The sequence below is a fragment of the Rattus rattus genome, chromosome 14 (assembly GCF_011064425.1).
Source record: "Rattus rattus isolate New Zealand chromosome 14, Rrattus_CSIRO_v1, whole genome shotgun sequence".
Taxonomy (NCBI): domain Eukaryota; kingdom Metazoa; phylum Chordata; class Mammalia; order Rodentia; family Muridae; genus Rattus; species Rattus rattus.
The window spans coordinates 2,071,766-2,091,333 of NC_046167.1; the positions used below are offsets into that span (position 1 = coordinate 2,071,766).

At 40.0% G+C, this 19,568-nt stretch overlaps 1 protein-coding gene across 1 annotated transcript in view; it reads right to left on the reverse strand.

Moving 5' to 3' along the window:
- Window positions 1–19,568, reverse strand: part of Myo3a (myosin IIIA) — a 186,403-nt gene that overhangs the window by 132,372 nt on the left and 34,463 nt on the right. The window contains exons 5-8 of the mRNA XM_032884634.1: window positions 18,263–18,339; window positions 12,012–12,157; window positions 9,730–9,795; window positions 6,436–6,591 (exon numbers count right to left, since the gene is read on the reverse strand). Of these exons, the coding sequence (XP_032740525.1) occupies window positions 6,436–6,591; window positions 9,730–9,795; window positions 12,012–12,157; window positions 18,263–18,339 (445 nt within the window). The remainder of the gene's footprint in view (window positions 1–6,435; window positions 6,592–9,729; window positions 9,796–12,011; window positions 12,158–18,262; window positions 18,340–19,568) is intronic.

Genomic DNA, 19,568 nt, shown 5'->3' on the forward strand with positions numbered 1-19,568 from the left:
TCTTTTCTAGCTCTGGTTTATCTGTCTGTCCTTAAGTATGGGCTTCTCCATGAGTACCACCTACGGCCTTCACCTTTTATTGTTGGCACCCACTCAGTAAGCTCATTGCTTACCATGTCATTGAACACTTCAACAAACAAGTGACTCAAAAGCTGTGTCCAACATGAATCCCTCCCACAAAGTACAAACTATAAATATACCAGACTACCTACTCAATTAACTCTATCTTGATAGTTACTTGCCATGCTAAATTCAACATGTCTGCAACAGAATGCATCACTACCTTCACCTTATGTGAATAAAAACAAGGGATTATACTATCATCCCTGGTCTGAGGCCATAAACACTGAAGTTTGGGTTGCCTACGTGAATATGTGAATACATGTATCTATATACATATTTTATTTGTATATTACACATATAATTTTTCTACATATAATACAATCAGGTATATGTAACACACACATACATATGGTTCTCTATTGATGCAGGTTTCGAGTTGATAGATTCAATTAATCTAGATAGAAAATAGTTGGAAAACTTACATCTTCATGTAACTTGTTTTTCATGTCATCATTTTTTAAAGAATGCATTATAATCTAGAGGTCACTTAAAGTATACAGGAGGTTATACTTTGATTATTTACATAAGGGATTTGAGTGTCTAAGGATTTTGTCACCTGTGGGAACCCTGTAAACAATTCACTGTGAATATCACATGATGACTACATACATGTGTGGATATACAAACACAAGCACACACAAACACAAATATACACACTTCGTACATACATACATACACACATATATCACATGATTTTAACAGATTGCAATATTGTCAAATTTATATAAGAATCAAATACAAGTAATAATAACCCATTCAAATTTGTTTCTATTACCAGAATTGTCATAGTTAGATATTTATTAGATATTTATATTTTTCCTTTTCTTTCTTTTGATAAAATATTGTGAACTTGACTTCAGATTTTTCACTCAAAAATAAAGCTTCTCTCTCTCTCTCTCTCTCTCTCTCTCTCTCTCTCTCTCTCTGCGCGTATGTGCGTGCGTGTGTGTGTGTGTGTGTGTGTGTGTGTGTGTGTGTGTCTGTGTGTGTCTGTGTGTGTCTGTGTGTGTGTTTGGGCCTGTGTATGTTTGATCTCTGACTTCAAAATGAATCAGAATTTTTCCAAACTTGCTAAGTCTAGTATTTTTATTTTCCTCCAATTCCTTTCTCCTTTCTCCTATCCTCCTCTGTCTCCTCCCCCTGCCTTCCTCTTTCCTCTCTTCTTTTCCACTCTTCTTCAGCCATTTTGCAGGGATTATGAAAACAAACTAGGAAGCAAATGAGATCAGGGCAGCTGAACAGCCAGCAATACATTTCAACAAGGCTGGCAGTAAGGCAGGAGGGAAACATGCTGAATTCTACTTATAATATTCTACTTTAAACTTGACTACTATCCTTAAGAAGCAATCCTATTTGTGGTTGGTGAGATGGCTCTGTGGATAGAACACTTGCTGTACAAGTGTCTCTGGTTTCTTTTGTTCTCAGCCATAGAGATTGCAACACACCTGGTGCTGCCTTGGGCAGGACACCTTAATCTTCAAGGTTAAGGATAAGGGACCAGAGGTTAAATAACCCATAGATGTAGACTAGAATCAAACAGGACCAGCAAAAAATAAATGTCAGTGAAATGATTCCTAGTGGTACTCTATTATACTCATAGACCAGAGCCCAGGGTCATTGAGCACATACAGAGACCTACAACCAAACCTTTGTTTGAGCTAATTAGGGGAGTCCTGCGGAAGAGGAGGCGGAAGGATTATAGGAGACAGAGAGGTCAAGGGAACCACAAGAATATGGCCCAAAGAATCAACCAACCAGGGCTCATAGGGGCTTACAGAGACTAAACAGACAACCGTGTATGGGTCTGACCTAGGTCCTCTGTATATGTTATGGTTGTGTAGCTTGGTATTCCTATGGGACTCCTTACAGTGGGAGTTGGGCTATCTCTGACTCTTTTGCCTGCTTTTGGGACTCCTTTTCTCCTACTGGTTTGGTGTGTCCAGTCTTAATAAGAAGGTAGGCACCTAGTCTTTCTGCACCTTGATATGCCATGTTTGGTTGATATCCCTGGGAGGCCTCCCCTTTTCTGAATGGAAAAGGAGGAGGAGGACGAGGTCTGGGGGAGAGGGGAGATGGTGGTGGGATACTGGAGGAGAGGAGAGAAGAGAAACTGCAGTCAGGAGGTAATATAACAGAGATGAATTAAACACAGCAAAACTTTTTAAAAGAGAAAGTATAAACCTTATGAAGAAATTATACAGAGAAAAAAAATAAAAATGAACTAGTTATAGCCTAAAAAGGAATTGAGGAAATAAAATCGTGACTGAAGAGTTCTGAGACACTGCATCAAATGTGACTGCACAGAGAGGAGAATATTATACACACTGTCATGATTGGCAAGCTCTGCTAATGGGAAGAATACAGAAACTTATAAAAAAGCATTACTCTGAGAGGTCAGACTTAAGGGATGGCTTGAGAGGGATTCAGTTTCTCTACTTTTCAAAAGAAGGAGCCACATGAAAAGCTCTTTTCTAGAAACAACAATCTAGGCTTGTATGACTATTCTTTGGAAATTCGAAAGGTACGGAAGATTCAGACAGAGACCTAAGGCCACATAGAATCTGGACCCAACACCTCTGCTTTGTAGATCTGCTGTGTGAGCATCTGCCCCTTTCACTCTCAGCTTCCTCCAGCAGTGATTGAACACGGATGATGGGTAGATGGCGAATGTTCTTCCCTCAGTTTGGAGGCATCAACATAACATAAGTTACTCTTAGAATTACAGTGTTCAAAGGTTTTTAGGTTTGTACTGATATTTCCTCACCTTGCCTAGTCCAATTTCCTTTATATAGTGTTGCTTAGGAGTAGAGATATTCAAAGAACCTCCCCAAGTGATTACTCAACCAGCTGCTTAACTCCAAACAACTTAAGAGAACCCACAACCCTACCATATATTTATATACAAATCGAGAGGTTTATAATCCCCAAACGCACAAACACTAGCTGCTGTCTCTTGATCTCGGCTTGGTAACTATCCGCCAAGTCCAAAGGCAACTTATCCTTTCAACACTCACAATTTACCACCAGGCTTTGTTAATATTAGAATTGTCTCTCTCTGGACTGTTCTTCCTTTTCTATTTTTGTTCTAAACTAGCTGCGACCTTTAGTCAAAGTACTGGATTGACAGATTCCTACTTAAATAAAAACAAATGCTGATTATCTTGTTCTTAAACTTGTGTCCTATTGAATCTTTGCTAATTGGAGATACTCGGAGCTCTTGCCTCATGCTCAAAGCCGTAGAGTTAATGCACGCTCTAACTGACTGAAGAGAAAATCCTGAGTCTCTCATTTGTTGTTGTGAGTCTTGCATGATGGAGATGCCACCCTGGTGGTTGAAGCCAGGGGGTCTGTAATGAGAACTGGACATGTGCAAGGGTTGCACCTACTATCATTGGCAGGCATGGTCTGAAGTCAAGTCCCAGCCAAAGCCATTTAAATATGAATGTTAGATGCACACAGTAGGGATTGAGTTAGCTTGCTACCCAAAATTATAATAACTGAAATTCAGAAAGAAGCACAAGGAGAAAATGGTCATACAGTTAACAAGAAAGATGGCAGCATTGCATGTCTTGGGATAGGCACTATTCACTTTTAGAACTAAAGAAATACTTTTGCATTGTAGGACATATGAGATTTGTAAGCTAGCACAGGCCACCACCTCCTGCTGTGAAGGATGTGGGTTTAGCCCTTCTGAACATCAGTGCTATCTGACCTCCAGAGCTCTCGAATCCTACCCCAGAGTTTAAGAGCATAAGTACATGACTTCCTTTGAGTACATCTTACCCTCATGATTTTGCTCAATCCATATAACATTTATTTTGTGGCAGCTCTATTTTCATAAGATCAAGCCAGTTCACCTCTTCTATTCAAAGATTTCCTATTCCTGCTAGAAAAGGAAAATTTTGCTTCTTTTGGACTTCCACAAGACATAATTTGGATCTCCTTTATGGTGCTGAAGCTTGCTACTCTGCATAATGGTTATTTACACACATGTCCTACCTCATCAATCTACTAGAGGATAAGCCCTCCTGCCCCACCCCAAGCAGACTCTCGAAAGCTTTCTCCAGTCAGATCTTCCCATACACCCTCCCTTTCCCCATCTTCAGTAAATATGGAGACCACAAGGATGCATCACCACCTATGACTTAAACAGTAGCAAACGTAGTCAATGATAAGCTTGCTGTTCATTTGAGTAGCAGCCCTGGCCCCTCGAAGCTGGAGTCTTGCTTTTGACTAAAAATGTAAACTAGAAGAAGATAACAAGAGTCAACCCGGATTTTCAGTTGCCACAATAAATGAGGGAAGGTAACATTGTGAACAAAGAGAATAAGAAAGTAATCTGGGGTAGGGTAGCAAAGAATCGAGTTTGGAGATGTTGAGTTTGAAGTTTCCTTGAGACATGCACATGGAGAATAGAATACTCTTGTAAGAACTACTAGAATAGCATCATAAAGTCTTGTCTGCTAAGGAAGATGGCAAATGTCCCCAAAAGGTGACTAGTCCCTACCATGACCAGCAAAGTCCCTAGAGAAGAATTATTGTGCCTAGAAAATAGAAAGTAAAATGGAGTCATCCGTTATGTCTCATTAAAAGAAGCGTTTTATTACTTCCTATTGATTTTCCTGTTTTCTTAGCTCACCACTCTGTTTTGTAAAATTAAAAACCCGTTTGTGTCACTTTATACTGCTTAAAGTCCCATACCTAATAAAGAGTTGAAAGCTCACACCAGGCATGGTAGCACTAAATGGTCGAACAAGTTTTCAGTTCATCTTTCATTTGTTAATCCTTTGCCTTCGACTGCATTTATGTGTCAAGGGGGACAAAGTGCCACAAAGAGAGGTAGTATTTGGAGTCTAAATAACAATGTTTAAGTAATTAAACCTTGTACATAGTCCTGTTTGCTTCTGTAAAATTATATATAGAATAATAATTTATACACATAAACATTAATCATCATGAGAATATGGAGGTTACCATGTAAAAGTACTAAATTAATTTTGATTATTATATAAATATGAAAAGATATGCTAATTATTATAATTATTAATACTACCAAAGGAAATCTTAATTTCAAAACTGTTATCATTTAAGTGGATGCTGTGCTATATCTCCCAAGGACTGTAAACCATACTCTAAATAATATTTTAGGTAGAAGTTCAAGTTTTTTAAATTTTTTTTTTTATTAACTTGAGTATTTCTTATGTACATTTCGAGTGTTATTCCCTAGAAGTTCAAGTTTTATAAAATACTTTTGGGATATAATTTAATATTCTATAGAATAGTCTATAATATATTATATGTTTTATATATACATACATATTATATGTATGTCACCTATCCACTGTTTTTACTGCTCAGAATTTCTTTCTGAGAATGAGGAGAATTTCTAAAATGGCTAGAGCACAGGGTAGAGGGCACGTCATGTAGAATCAGATGGTCCTGAGAGGTTCCAAATCTTGGAGGAATGATGACAAGCTACAAGTTAGTTTGTGAGTGTTGAGAGGCTGTTAGGTACCCAATCCTCAGGCAATGATGGGGGCAGGTGAGTGGGCCCCAGTAGGCCAGCAGTTCTTGAGGAAGACAATGGGATCTGGATTCCTTTATTACACATGTAGGTCAGCCCTTTGCCTTCGTCTCAGTTCTTATGAGACACTAAGCTGCTTGCCCATATTTGCTGACATGCATTGTCTTGAGGAACATGAGTTACTCATAACTGATTTTTATCTATGCCCATTAACTGAGGTAACTGCATATTTATAAACATCATATTCAGAACTTGAAACTATACTTCAGATTCTTCCTGATTTAGTACACATGCTAACACTGTCAAGTTTAACTATTGTGAAACCGTTCCCCAGGGTTTGGGGAGTCTGTCATGTGCCCATGCCCCTTCATTCCTCAGAACAGCTGGACAAACAGCTGGATGAGATCTAGGTGATTGGTTAAGTCAGGTCTCTCTTTGCTTATGACAGAAATGTTCCATATCCATCCCCTTCCCATCAAAGATGCCTAACTTTGAAGGGAATGGTAAATGAGACATCAATACCAACGAACACATATTCCAATGCTGTTATAAATTATAATTTTTGTTCTGATAAAGTCATTTTAAAAATGCTGCCAACATTTTGAATAACATGGGGGGACAAGACCTGGACTCAACAAGTAACACTCTCTCTCCAAGCAAATACCCCATTAGATTGAAATCACACCAAGAACATGTGAGCTGCTTTCTCCTCAACAACTATTACATAATAAAACTTTCTGGAATCTTGAGATGCTTCCTTTCGGAAACCTGAGACATTGTTTAATTACCTGGCCTTCTCTGTGCTTCCCAGGCATTGGTGAATATCAATGAATTCCATGAGTTGTTTCTGCAGTATCGCATCTCTGCCTTCAATCTGAGTAATGAATTTATGCTTCAAGAGATCTGACACTGTTGGACGCTTCTCGTAATCTTTGGTCAAGCATCTGCACTGGCAAAAAAGGAATACGTAATTATTAAATAACAACGTTTTGAAATTATCTTTCAGGTTCTTTTTTTTTTTTTAAATCTACTCTGACTTGATGTTTCTCAAAGATGTCAGTTCAAAGCACATCTCAGAAATATGAAATGGCAATGTGAAATGTTAATGAAAGTGGCCATATCTGTAGGAGATCAGACTGTAGTGATATCACATCTCTCCCAATACTACTGTTGTTTATCTCCCAACAGGCACTGCTGCATAGTGATAATCAAACTGTCTCCACTCCAGTCTCCTTCAAAAAATCACTCAAAACTGGAAGTCTTAATGCTTATTTAAATTTAACACAAACCTTTAGTTTTACTTCACCATGCTTTTAAGATTTTTAATCAACATACTTCTTTCTACATATTTAATCAATATATCTGCATACATTTCTGTTAACCCAATAGAAGGCTAACCTGGTAAGGCGGCTTAGACGCTATGCCAGTAGGTATTTCATGAGGCCCTGTGGCAGACATTCTAATGACTATCTCGCCTGTCTGTGTAGAGGTCAGCCAGGACATATCCCACAGGAAGATTAGGCTAGTGAGTACATTTGCCTGGGCTGTTATCACAGCAAAGCACTTGAATAAATATGGGATGTTTATTCAGCTGTGGCGGCTGTCTTCAAATATTTGGAAGAACGTTTTGTTGTTACTAGAGGTCAAAAATCCCATGAGTGTGAGAAGAGACCTCAGATCTGTGTGATTTTCATGTGCTCGCCAAGGTAGAAGGCACTGCACTGGACGCATACGTCTCATGAGGGTTACAAGCTCCAAATGAATGGCTGCACATGCTCATAAATCCCTTTGTCCCTGAGATATCGTGCCTCCATTGTGAAAAATTGGACTGTTATTTGGGGATATCAAAAAAAAAAATAAGAAAACAACCAACAACAAAACCAAAAACCAAACAAAAGCTGGGCCTGATGGCATAGGCCCCAAATCATAGAAGTTCAGTCTAGCCAGCTGCAGAGTAAATTTAAGACTGAACTGGGTATCTTAGACACTGTCTTTAAAAAAAAATTCCAAAAGAGCTAGGGAATGTAGTTCAGGAGTTGAACACTTTCTGAGGATATGTGAAGCCCTAAATTCAATCCCAGTGCCTAAAAACAAGAAGAAGAGGAAGAGGAGGAGGAGGAGGAGGAGGAGGAGGAGGAGGAGGAGGAGGAGGAGGAGGAGGAGGAGGAGGAGGAGGAGGAGGAGGAGCAGGAGGAGGAGGAGGAGGAGGAGCAGGAGGAGGAGGAGGAGGAGGAGGAGGAGGAGGAGGAGGAGGAGGAGGAGGAGGAGGAGGAGGAGCAGGAGGAGGAGGAGGAGGAGGAGGAGGAGGAGGAGGGAGGAGGAGGAGGAGGAGGAGGAGGAGGAGGAGGAGGAGGAGGAGGAGCAGGAGGAGGAGGAGGAGGAGGAGGAGGAGGAGGAGGAGGAGGAGGAGGGAGCAGGAGGAGGAGGAGGAGGAGGAGCAGGAGGAGGAGGAGGAGGAGGAGGAGGAGCAGGAGGAGGAGAAGCAGGAGGAGGAGGAGCAGGAGCAGGAGCAGGAAGAGGAGGAGGAGGAGGAGCAGCAGCAGCAGCAGCAGCACCTGCTGCCCAGTCCTTGGCTAATCAGTGCCATTAGTAATCATCACCATTGACCTCCCCTGGGATGATAACTTGGCAATTTCTTTCATTGAGCTTAACTAAAAAGTTTCCCTAGAGATGCTAAAATATGATATGGAATGAGGTTGGTGCTATCTAGACCCCCAACAGGTCCCCTCTGGTTTCATTCAGTTTAACAGAAAGAAACAATTCTGTATCTAAGCACATTTGCATCTGCCTTAAGAAGCATGACAATTTTTTTTTTATTCAAGGTCAACTTTGCCCAACAGCCAATGACAATCCTGGCCTTGTTAGACAGGGGAAGTGACAGTAACAAAGAAAGCCACAGTGTTCTAGAGTTGCTTATTATCTAGTTAGACAAAAGGACATCAGAAAAGGTAGGCTCAATAGGGTTGGAAATGTTGCCAGTGGGAGAGGGACAGAAGAACAGCACACAGGACAGAATATTAACAGGGTAGGGGAAGGTGGGAAGTGAGTCTCAGGAGGAAACTGAGAAAGAACTCAGACAAGCCAAGATCCACTGAGGGCCTGCACAAAAGGCTCTTGTATACCCAAGACAGACACTTAGGGGAATTCCAGCCATTATCAGTAATTTCCCCCAGAGACTTGAGGAATGATGGGATAGCATGCCCAGTGAATGCTTATGGCACCTTGACCATGAAAACGTCCACAAAATTATCAATCCCTTCTGAGTCCCTACAAACTCTTTAGGTAAGTCTCTGTCTTTAGAACATGTGGCTATCTTGGCAGGAACCCCAGTGACAGCAATGTGCCCTGTCTGCATTTGCAGAGTGATTTGGCACACCATATTCTTACTGTCCTTCCCTTCTATTCACAACCAGGAGCCTACCCCTACCTTCTTTGTTTTAGGTAAAGACAGTAAAAATTGGGGGAAAAGTTCCAAGGACCTGACTTTTCTAAATGGCTGACCCACTTCTAAACAATTGTGGAGAGGCAAATCACTTCTGTTAAACTGATGTCACGTGAAATCGTTCTCTGGATTTAAAATGCAAAAGCCTTTGATAAATATGATCCTTGGAGCCACTGACTGCAATGAAATACCTGTGGCTGTAGTGAGAGTCAGTGAGGCAGACAAATGAAGGGTTAAATCACTGAGCGCATAGGTAATAGATGGGAGCAGGTGGGAGATGCTGAGGCAGTGCCTCCAAGGCAGCTGCTGGGCAGATGAGCATGTCCCGGGATGGATGCTAAAGGGTCCTTGGAAACATGACTACAGACAGGTGAATGAACTTCACTCAGAGGTTACTGTTTAAGTAGCAGTAACTCCACTAAACCCTTAGCAGATGATACATCTTTTCTTTCTCTTTCTTTTGCTTGTTTTAGGGGGTTCGGTGGGGTTCGGTGGGAATAGTGGACACCTCCGTAGCTGCTGAATAGAAAAGAAAATAGGATTCTGAAAACGGTGGTAACCTAGAAGCCTCTGTTCACATAGTTCACAGTCACAGCAGTCTGGCTTTGTTTGATTTGTGTTTCTGACTATTGTTACTCACTTGCTAATGAAGTCATTGAACTCTGCGGACCACAGCTCAGGCTGCCGGAGTTTAGGGGGTGGATTCCTGGAAAATAACAATTCAGGTTGGGAGCCTTACGTGATCAGAGGGTGAAAGAGGAGAAGCAGAGCCCAGGGCAAAGAGTTACTGCCGTCCCAGGTTCCGCCTGTATCATCAAAGATTGTCAGTTCCCAATTCCAAGAAAGAGAATTTGCTATTCATCATTCTTTATATAAAATGACAGCTTCCTCGATTCTCTGAAAGCATTTAATGTATTAACCCAATTTTCCTGTTATTATTTTTTCTCCCAAAGAATCTTCTTGGCTTTTATGTGAAATCACTTAGTAGGAAATGCCAATATTTATCAGAACAGAAACAGTGAACAACGGCAAAGACTTCTACAGAGTCTCCCAGGAAGGTACAGGTGCACAGAGGAGCCCTGGAGCAGGTAGCACGCCACAGTGGAGGGCCAAAAGCCTCCCTGAGCTGTTCTTTTGTTCCTAGAAACATGGCGCGAAGCATGCGCGTTTGTATGTGACAAAAGCAAAGAACGGGAAAATGCCATTAGCTATAGTGCTCTCAATGCTGCTTAAAAGATCTTGTTATTAATTCTTTTCGTTTTTTAGGCTGAACAAATTTCTTTTGTTTTTGGAGCATCTGTGCACACAAAGGACCGTCACTTGACTGTGAGGCTGATGTGACCGTAATCAAGCAGCATTGATCAACCATGATGGCTAAATTTGCTGAAGTGCCGCTTTATGTTAATTCTAACAGCTCTTTGTTTTCATTAGGGGGATGGAAATACTTTGTCCTCAGTCCTGCACTGCTCCTTAAACAGCTTATAATGAAATTAATGTACAGTCGGTACAGGCTCATTAAAGCCAAGTGCAGCTACACATCTAACCGGATCACGCCGAAGCGCCCCAAAGCACCTCTTAGTCTGGAGGACTAGTCGAAGACTGCTGATTCGTGCATTTGAAAATGTACTGTTTTTCAGCCGATAATTTTATTTTGTTTCTTGTCCACTGGAAACTTCCTTTTATGAGCTATAATTGGAATGCTTTGGGTATAACAAAGTTTGTCAATTTCAGAATACCCAGAACTGTAGCTATTCAGGTCCCCCCTTTCCACATATTTCTACAACCGTCACTCAGTGTTTCATTTAAAAGACACGCTAGCTGCAGAACAGTAAGAAATAATTAGCATGATGCTCGCTGTACAGCACCGGGGGGGGGCAGGGGGGAGCAAGTGTTATCAAGGCACAATAGATCAGGGCTCTCCCTCCTTCCTGTTTGGGTCCTTACCACCCAGTGTGAAAACACAGGGTAAATAGGAAGGTTTGCACTATGACTAAGGAGACTTAGGTATGTATAGTTTCACCTTATACACTGAATTACAATAGAAGTCAGAAAAAACATATTTCTCTTGAAATACTTTTGGTATATAGTGGATTTTCTCTTTCCGCCACATCTTGTTTTCCCCACATAATCGATATGTTTTATAAGACCCAAGATAACACTGGACACTGAAATATAAAGAATGATGTATTATAACTCAGAGATAACACAGGAAGTTCCAAAGCAACAAACAACTTTTAATGCTTTGTTACTGGAAAAACTAATTACACATAAAATATTCCAAAGCGATCCCCATTCAGGAATAAGTATGACATGGTGGTATCATTTCTTTAGGACTACAGAACTCAGTGTCCAGCCTCCCTATCCCCAGCTCCAGGTATATATTCACATGTTGATTAATAGAGTGTATAAGTATTGACTATCTCAGGTCTACTCTCTCTGATTCCCTGGCAACACAAGCTATGTGTGTATCTGCCTTAAAATCAATGGGTCAGAAGAAATTCTTATGATTCTGAAAATAGCTTACTTATAATTGAGATGGATTCTGTCACATTCTGAGACACCTAGAACTTAGTAATACATATTTAAAATAGAAGAGAAATATTATCCAGCCGAAGTAGTACAAGCTGGCAGGTAAATACTGTAGATAAGAAGGCCAGATGGTCAGTTGAAGGGTAGCTAAGGCTACATACACCCTTCAGATGGACATAGTAGGGCACATCTTTCAGCCCACAAAGGAGATGAAGTAGGAAGATCATCTTCAAGGTCATCTTCAGCTACATAATGATTTCAAAGACAACTTAGGTTACTTGGGGTTTTAGTCTTCAAACTTTCTAGAACACTTCTGCCTATTTCCACGGTAGGAAGTCAGTCCCTAGAAGAAAAAATATGGGCTGCTGATCTTGGACCTGCTGGTCGCCTGACCTTGGTATTTTGAAGAGTGCCCGCATGGGATGCAGCTCAGCTAGTGGAGGATCTCCGTCACCAAGCTCGATAGCCGTGATGCCCAGGGACCACGTGTCACACCTAGCATCGTAAGTGGTATCTAATTGCTGTTCGCAAGCAATCACCTAGAAGACAAAAGTAGAAAGGAACGCTTCAAGGTTTCAACAAACAAGCAGCAAAATGTGCAGAGAGAAGTGCTTAATCTGGCAAAGTTGAAAGCTGAGTAAAGATAAAAGCAGGGATTTAGAAGGAAAAGGAATGATACAAGCAGTCGTATTTTTATTCCAAGCACAGGCAACACCACAGCAGGCTGGCAGATAGAGGATTTGCAGTATAAGGAAAGCACCTCTGAGAAGAAATAGCTTAGAAACTATATTGCAAAGAGGAAAAAAAACCCACAGCTCCCTACGTGGAATGGGATCAAACGAACAGCTAATGACCATGGCCTGTTCTCTCTGCAGTCATATGAGGAGGGGAGAGGTGAGGTGGTCACCCAGGAGCAGAGGGCACATCTCAGAATGAAGACAGTTAAGGAGGCAGGGAAATAAACTCAGGGCAGTCTAGTTAAATAGCTTGTAACCTTACGTGCAATTAGAACACAAAAGCACCCTGGGATAAATAAGGAAAACTGGAAAGACTGCAAATGGCTTAAACCATTAATGACAAAAAAAAGTCAAATCAATAAAAATAAACACGGAGGGAAGGCTACAAGGGCTTATTTGAGCCTCACTAAATTTTAAAACTGCAATCATTGCCACCAACCAAACATGACAGGGTCTAAGGGATAAAGGGAGGGGAATGGTTTTATAATATTGTAATATAGTACTATACAGAAAAGTCATTACATTGATTTCCTTTACAGCATTTCTAAATGTGTAAGTGCAAATACAGAAGCCCATAAATGATCATTGCTAACGGCGATCACAAAACGGAAATTCAACTTTACATTGTGAAAACCACTAATTATTATTATTTCTTTTATTCTGAGATTATAATCTAATTACCTCATTTCCCCTTTCCCTTTCTTCTCTCCAAACCCTTTATATAACTCTCCTTGTTCTCTTTTTTAAATCCTTGGTCTTTTTTTCCATTAACTTTGTTACCTGCAACATGTATATACATATACATACATACACACACACACACATATATATATACATACACATATACATACATATATACATGTACCTCTAAAGATATAAATATAACCTTCTCTGTCTATAAAATGTTCACTGTATGTTTTGGACATTGGACAACCAATCGGTGTGCTCTTCACTGAGGAAGACTCTCTCTCCTGCTCTCAACATTGCTTAGTTGCTTGTAGCTTTCTGTGTAGTTCGTTGTGTGGGGCCACTGCTCAGTTTGGCATGTTTACTGTCATCAGCCTTGCAGTTCATACTTAGGTAGTCATGCTGGTGAGATTTCACGGGTATAGCTTCTGCAATTACTACAGACGAGTCTCACAGCCAACTTCCTGATCTCTGTCTCTTTCTACCTCTCAATAATCTCTTGAGCCTTAGGTGAAGAAATGTTTGTAGACGTATCCAAGAGGACTGGGATCCACAACTGTGCATTTTGATTGGTTGTGGTTTTGCTGTAATTCTTTAATTGCTATAAGGGGGAATTTCCTTGATAAGGATTAAGAGCTACAGTTATCTATGGGGATAAGGACAAATATTCAAAATGTAGTTATGGGTTATGTTGCTTTAGCAAAGTTCTGATATCCAGTTTTTAGCATTATTTATTTAAGCATGTGTGTGTGTGTGTGTGTGTGTGTGTGTGTGTGTGTGTGTGCAACTGTGTCCATATACACATGGAATTCAGAAGATAACTTGCAGGAGTTCTCTCCTTCCACTGTGTCGGCTCCAGGCTTTGAATGTAGGTCATCAGGCTTGATAACAAACACTTTTTTACTTGCTGAGCCCTCTTACTGGCCCTTGAAAACCAACTTCTGTTTATTTTTTTCATTTTGTGAATGTCAATTCACTAGACAAAAGTTAATTCTGAGAGTGATGGCAGCTTTAAGTTGTACCACTTAATTACAGTATGGTAGTCTCTGAGGGAAATGTTCTTATCTGGTGACTCCAACACACATCAAAATCCCACAAGAGTTGAGCTGGTAACCGTCACATAAGCTTTCCAAGAAAGGGTACTTCTTCATGATGGATGAGTCCCTTCAGACCTGTTACTGAAACCCGTAACAGGAAGTATCTAAGTATAATCATGGCAGTGTGTTTAAAAATAATAGGCAGATAGATGATTAATATAGTGATAGATGATATATATATATATAGTTACATATAGAGAGAGTGATATAGATATATAGATATAGATAGATAAAAAAGATAAATGATAGGTGATAGCAACATGAGTAAATGGTAGGTACATGATAGATAGGTAGATAGATAGATAGATGATAGATGATAGATGACTGGTAGATGATTAACAGATGAAAGATAAATGACAGATATACTATACACTATCTATACACATATGAATAGCATATCTGTATATTTATTATTGGTCTTTAAACAGTGATCTGCTTATGCCTTTTTGTTTACTTCTTGTGAATTTGCCCATAGCCAAGAACAAAGGCCTACCGGCAGCACTTGTCTGCATCTGTCTTCCTCATCCTTACCCCAAATCCTGTGATGTCTCATAGATCTGTGGCTTTTTCTTTCTCAGTCCTGCTATATGTTTGTGGCTTCATCCTCTAAGGCCCAGAAGCAAGCATGAGGGTCCTAGGTTCTACTTTAAAATTTCATATGCAGATTATTAAGGCAGTATTGCCCACAAACAGAAAAAAGGGTAGAAAAACCAGTATCTCTAGACTAAAGAATAGGTGCACATGACATGATATATACATACAGAGAAATTTTACTTAGACATAGAAGGAGTACTGATAAATGCTACATCAGGGGTGAACCCTGAAAGTAAACCAGGTGAAAAGAGCAGGCACAAGGGATACAAGCTCAGATTCCATTGTTTCAAGCTGTTCAGAATAGACCAATCCATACATTGAAAACTAGATCAGTGCTAGACTAGGGTCAGGGAAGAAACGAACAAACAAACCAACAGTCGCACAGGGAAAAGTTAGTTAGGAACATAAGAATGTCTCAACTTAGATTGTGGAGATGATGGTGCAACCCTATCTACTCTCAGTCATAGAACTGCATATCAATTAACTGTAGGGCCTGTTCAAGCTATGAAAACACATTCACATGAACTTTATGTTCAAGTGTTCCTCTCTGTTGTCTAATACATCATGGCTTCTATGCAATTTTTGCTTGTGTGTAGAATTGGGAACTCAGGGCTTTCATCCTTCCTCCCATTCTTGTCTGATAAACAGTTAGTCAGGTCATGGGGTCTCCTATCCCATTCTCTAATCCCCTAAATGTCTTGTATGTAACTCAGAACTCAGCCTTCTCTAGCATTAGGATTCTAGCCTTTCCAGCATACCCGGTTTCATCCCTCACTTTTTCTAGTAGCATTGTTCTATCAAGGTATGAATACACATCTTTCTGGATAACAGTTATCTGGAACCACAACTTGGGACACTTCCCTTTATGTTTGGGTGAACTTATACACCAATTTGCCCAGAACAATCCTGGTTTGTGCGTCCTTGGATCTGTACACACATCTTGTACATTCCCTAGGTTAGTATAATAAGTTGTATGGTTACTTGCTATGGTCACTTGACCCTTCGATTCTGGTACACTTATTCTAGACTGGAAAGAATGGCTCTATGTAACCAAAGGATACTGTCCTTTGAGTAGAATTAAAATTTAAAATGTTGGGCTGGCTAGATGGCTCAGCAGTTAAGAGCACTGCCTGCACTTCCAGAGGTCCCGCGTTCAATTCCTAGCAACCACATGATGGCTTACAACTATCTGTAATGGGATCTGGTGCCTTCTGGTATGTCTGCAGACAGTGACAATGTACTTACATAAAATAAATAAATCTTTTAAAAAATTAAAATGTTCACCAAAAATTTTACTTTCTAAATGATTAATTTTAAACACTGAAATATTTCTTAATGATGAACATATTATATATGTTTACCTAGTTACTTCTAATTCTTAGAAATGTCCCATTAAGTGTTTTGATATCCAAGTGCCAGGGGTTGAACTCAGGGCTTGAATGCAAGCTGGACATTTCCTCCTCATAGAGCAGCATCTCCACTTAACAGAAATGTTATTAGTAACAATGTAGAAGGAGTAGATGTGGGATACCTTGCAGCTAGAAAGCTGGTTATTCAGAATGTTCTTCAAGATCAGAGAGTATGCAGTGCAGAGAGAAGAGAATAGGAACAAAACAATGATGTCAAAAGAGTGACTACTGGTCCCATATAAAGGAATGCTTCTACTATAGGCAAATATGTAATAGTGATTTTCTTATCATAAACTCATATAAAACATAAAGCCTCAATATTTCTTATACAATGCTTAATCACCTTATACTCTAATTATGAGTATATGCAAATAAATGCAATATTTAGCATAGAATTACATTTTAAATACTTCATTTACATTTATCTGAACATTTTATTACATTTTAAAATTTATAAAACTGAGGACTTCTCATTTTGAGAATTTTAAAAATACCATTATTAGGTCTGAACAAATTCTGAAGAGGCTCTTATCTCAGATTCTGTTAATAAATTTTGTGCTGGCTTCTATAACTATAATTCCTTTTCTTCTCAGATGTGGACCCTGCTAAAAGCTTTCTAAACCAATGCAGCTTCAAAAACACTTACTGAAATTGTATCTTTCCCCTCTATGTTACATTTTAACTTTTCAAAAGTAAGTAATAACTGAATTAATAGTTAAACAGAAACAGCATACAGGATTTCATTTTCAAACAAATTTAATTGGAAGATTTTGCAATATTAATGTAGCATTTAAACCATTTCTCCCTTTGCTCCCGAGAACATCATATATAAATAACAGAGCTTTTCCCAATGGATGCAGAGTTTTCAAAAGTACGTGTTCTTTATCGATCAACATAATTAAAAAGATTAAAGGAATTAAACAGGGACTTTTGTGAGAAGATTTAAATCTTGAACTTTCAGCCACATTAGCAGTTTATCTGCAAGACCCTCAAGATAATAATGAAAAAAAAATAAAAAATAAATCCTACTAGAGTTGTACTTACTTCCCAGGCTGTCGATTTAACATAAGAACTCAGCACATGGGTAGGTGAGCTGGAATCTTACCTAACAAAGTCAAGGGTTATCATAAAATATTTATTATTATTATTTAAAAACAAAATATAGTCAGATAGTGGGCATAAGTGGGAGTGCAATGAAACCACTGGACTAGACTCTGTGGGTAAAATGAACGGTTTATTAGGGATCACACTGCCCGGGCCATCTCTTGGTGTGTGTGGGGGGCATGGGGGCCAGAGAGAAGAAAGAGAAAAGTCCGAGAGAGCAGCTGACTGGGGATTGCCTGAGTTATGTCCTGAGCGCACAAATGACAGTGGAAATGATCTGTTCAAGGGGCGGGGCATCTTGTCAGTTTCAAGGGGTTTTGTTGTAGTAGGAGGTAGGTCAGTTACCTGAACAGTCTGGGAATTAGCTTGGAGCTTTGATCTGTTGGGGGCTTGTTTGAGTGACTAGAGAACTAAATGCTCTCTCTAAATTTGAGGGCTGTAGGATCCAACAGGAAAGTAACGACTTTTCCTGAGAAACAGAAACCCACTTTGCAAGGGTGTCATCTGAAGATGCTGAGTGCTTACTGTGTCAAAGTCCTGCTTGAGCTGAGCCCTGGCTGCTACTTTTCGGGTTTGGGCCCTGACAACGATTACACCTATAGTCCCAGCATTCAGAAGAATGAAAGAGGAGGATACAGAAGCCTTGTATCAAAACATCAATCAATAATGGAAATACAGCAGTAATAACACAACATAGAAAGAAAACAATATGCAAACCTCCAGACTACAGACACATGTGTGACAACTAAAAGTAAATTAAAAAAAAATAAGGCCCCATGAAGCCTCTTCATTTGACTTGTTCATTCACCTTTCATTTCTTCACACATTCCTCCACAGTTAGTTTATCCAGAATGCCCCATGATCCTCCTTGCCCACATAAAAATCCCACGTTAAAACAACACAGGAGACATTTTCTTAGGGTATAGTCTAACGTATTTAGGGAGAAAAAGTATCTGTGAAGAGGAAAGGCATGAAGAGTCTAAAAACATTAAACCTGGCTCCCTCAAACCTCTCACCTCGGGAGCCATCCAAAATGGTGTTCCTACAGAGGTGTTCAGGCGGTGACGCGTGCTGCTGAGCTGTGCAGACACACCTGGAAGAAGCGACAAGATGGAACCTTGTATTAGCCACCCGTGTAAAGAGACAGTAACTGCTGTGCACTTTCTTACACATTCACACGAGAAGTCTGTTTCCTCGGAGCTGCCACTGGGCTGAAACATCACCTTCAAGGAGCTTAAATCAGGACCTGCATGGAGCTAAAATGCAGAGTGATCCTGGTTCTATTTTTATGTCCAAATTCTATACAACTGCAAGTCCCATCTCAAGTCGCAACATTCCCACAGTGTCTTTTGTTGGGCCAAATCACACTGGTCTCCCTCTCTTTGGACAGTCTCCATAGTAAACTATTTGCACCCCATTATTTGACAAGTGTTTACTTACTGTTTGAATGGTGTTCCCTATCCTCTTCCTTCCCCTGAACAGATTTTGTGAACCAACGTTTCATATGGTATTATACACACAGCAGTTGAATTGAGAGTATACACACAATTACTCTACTCTCATTAACCTTGTTCAAGTTACATGTCATCTGACTCAAAGTTTCAAACTGCGCACATCTACCTAAACCAGTACTTACAATGACATCTGTTCTTTCTAAAAATTTAAATTCACTTTAACTGATCGAAAAATTCACAAAATTATACACATTTATGAGAAATCTCATTATGTTTCAATATACACATAACAGCTGCACAGCAATGTTTAAATCAAGCTACACACATCTGTCTCCTCGAATGCTTCCTTATGTTCAAAGCACTCACGATCGCATTACATATATCATCTCATACTTCCAGTGGCCATCTAGCTAGGATCAGTTCTTTCTTTGTTAAGATTGCAATCTGTAATAGACAGGTATGACCAAGTCCTCCAATCCTCGTTCTGTCATGTCCACCTGGTTACAAATAACACCTACTAAACATCATAAAAATGTGGATTGAGGTATCTTCCCTTAATTTTCACACACACTGTGGCTCCTCATGAAGGAGACTCGGTCACCCTCAAAGGCACAGTGCTCCTGACCTCTGGACTTTTAGGCCTCCACACATACCCAAGGTTTTGCTCTCTGATGTCCCCTGCTCAGTGAGTCCCATTAAGGAATTTCTAGACAAAGATGGCTCCCAAAGACTTTCCTTCTTCATGACACAGGGAGTATAAATGGGAAGGACATTAAGGACAGAATGTAGGGTGTGGCATGTGGCCCTGTGGTGTCACTGTTTTTCTTTTTAAAAATGGGAATCTTGAATGGAGACACCTGAGGGGACC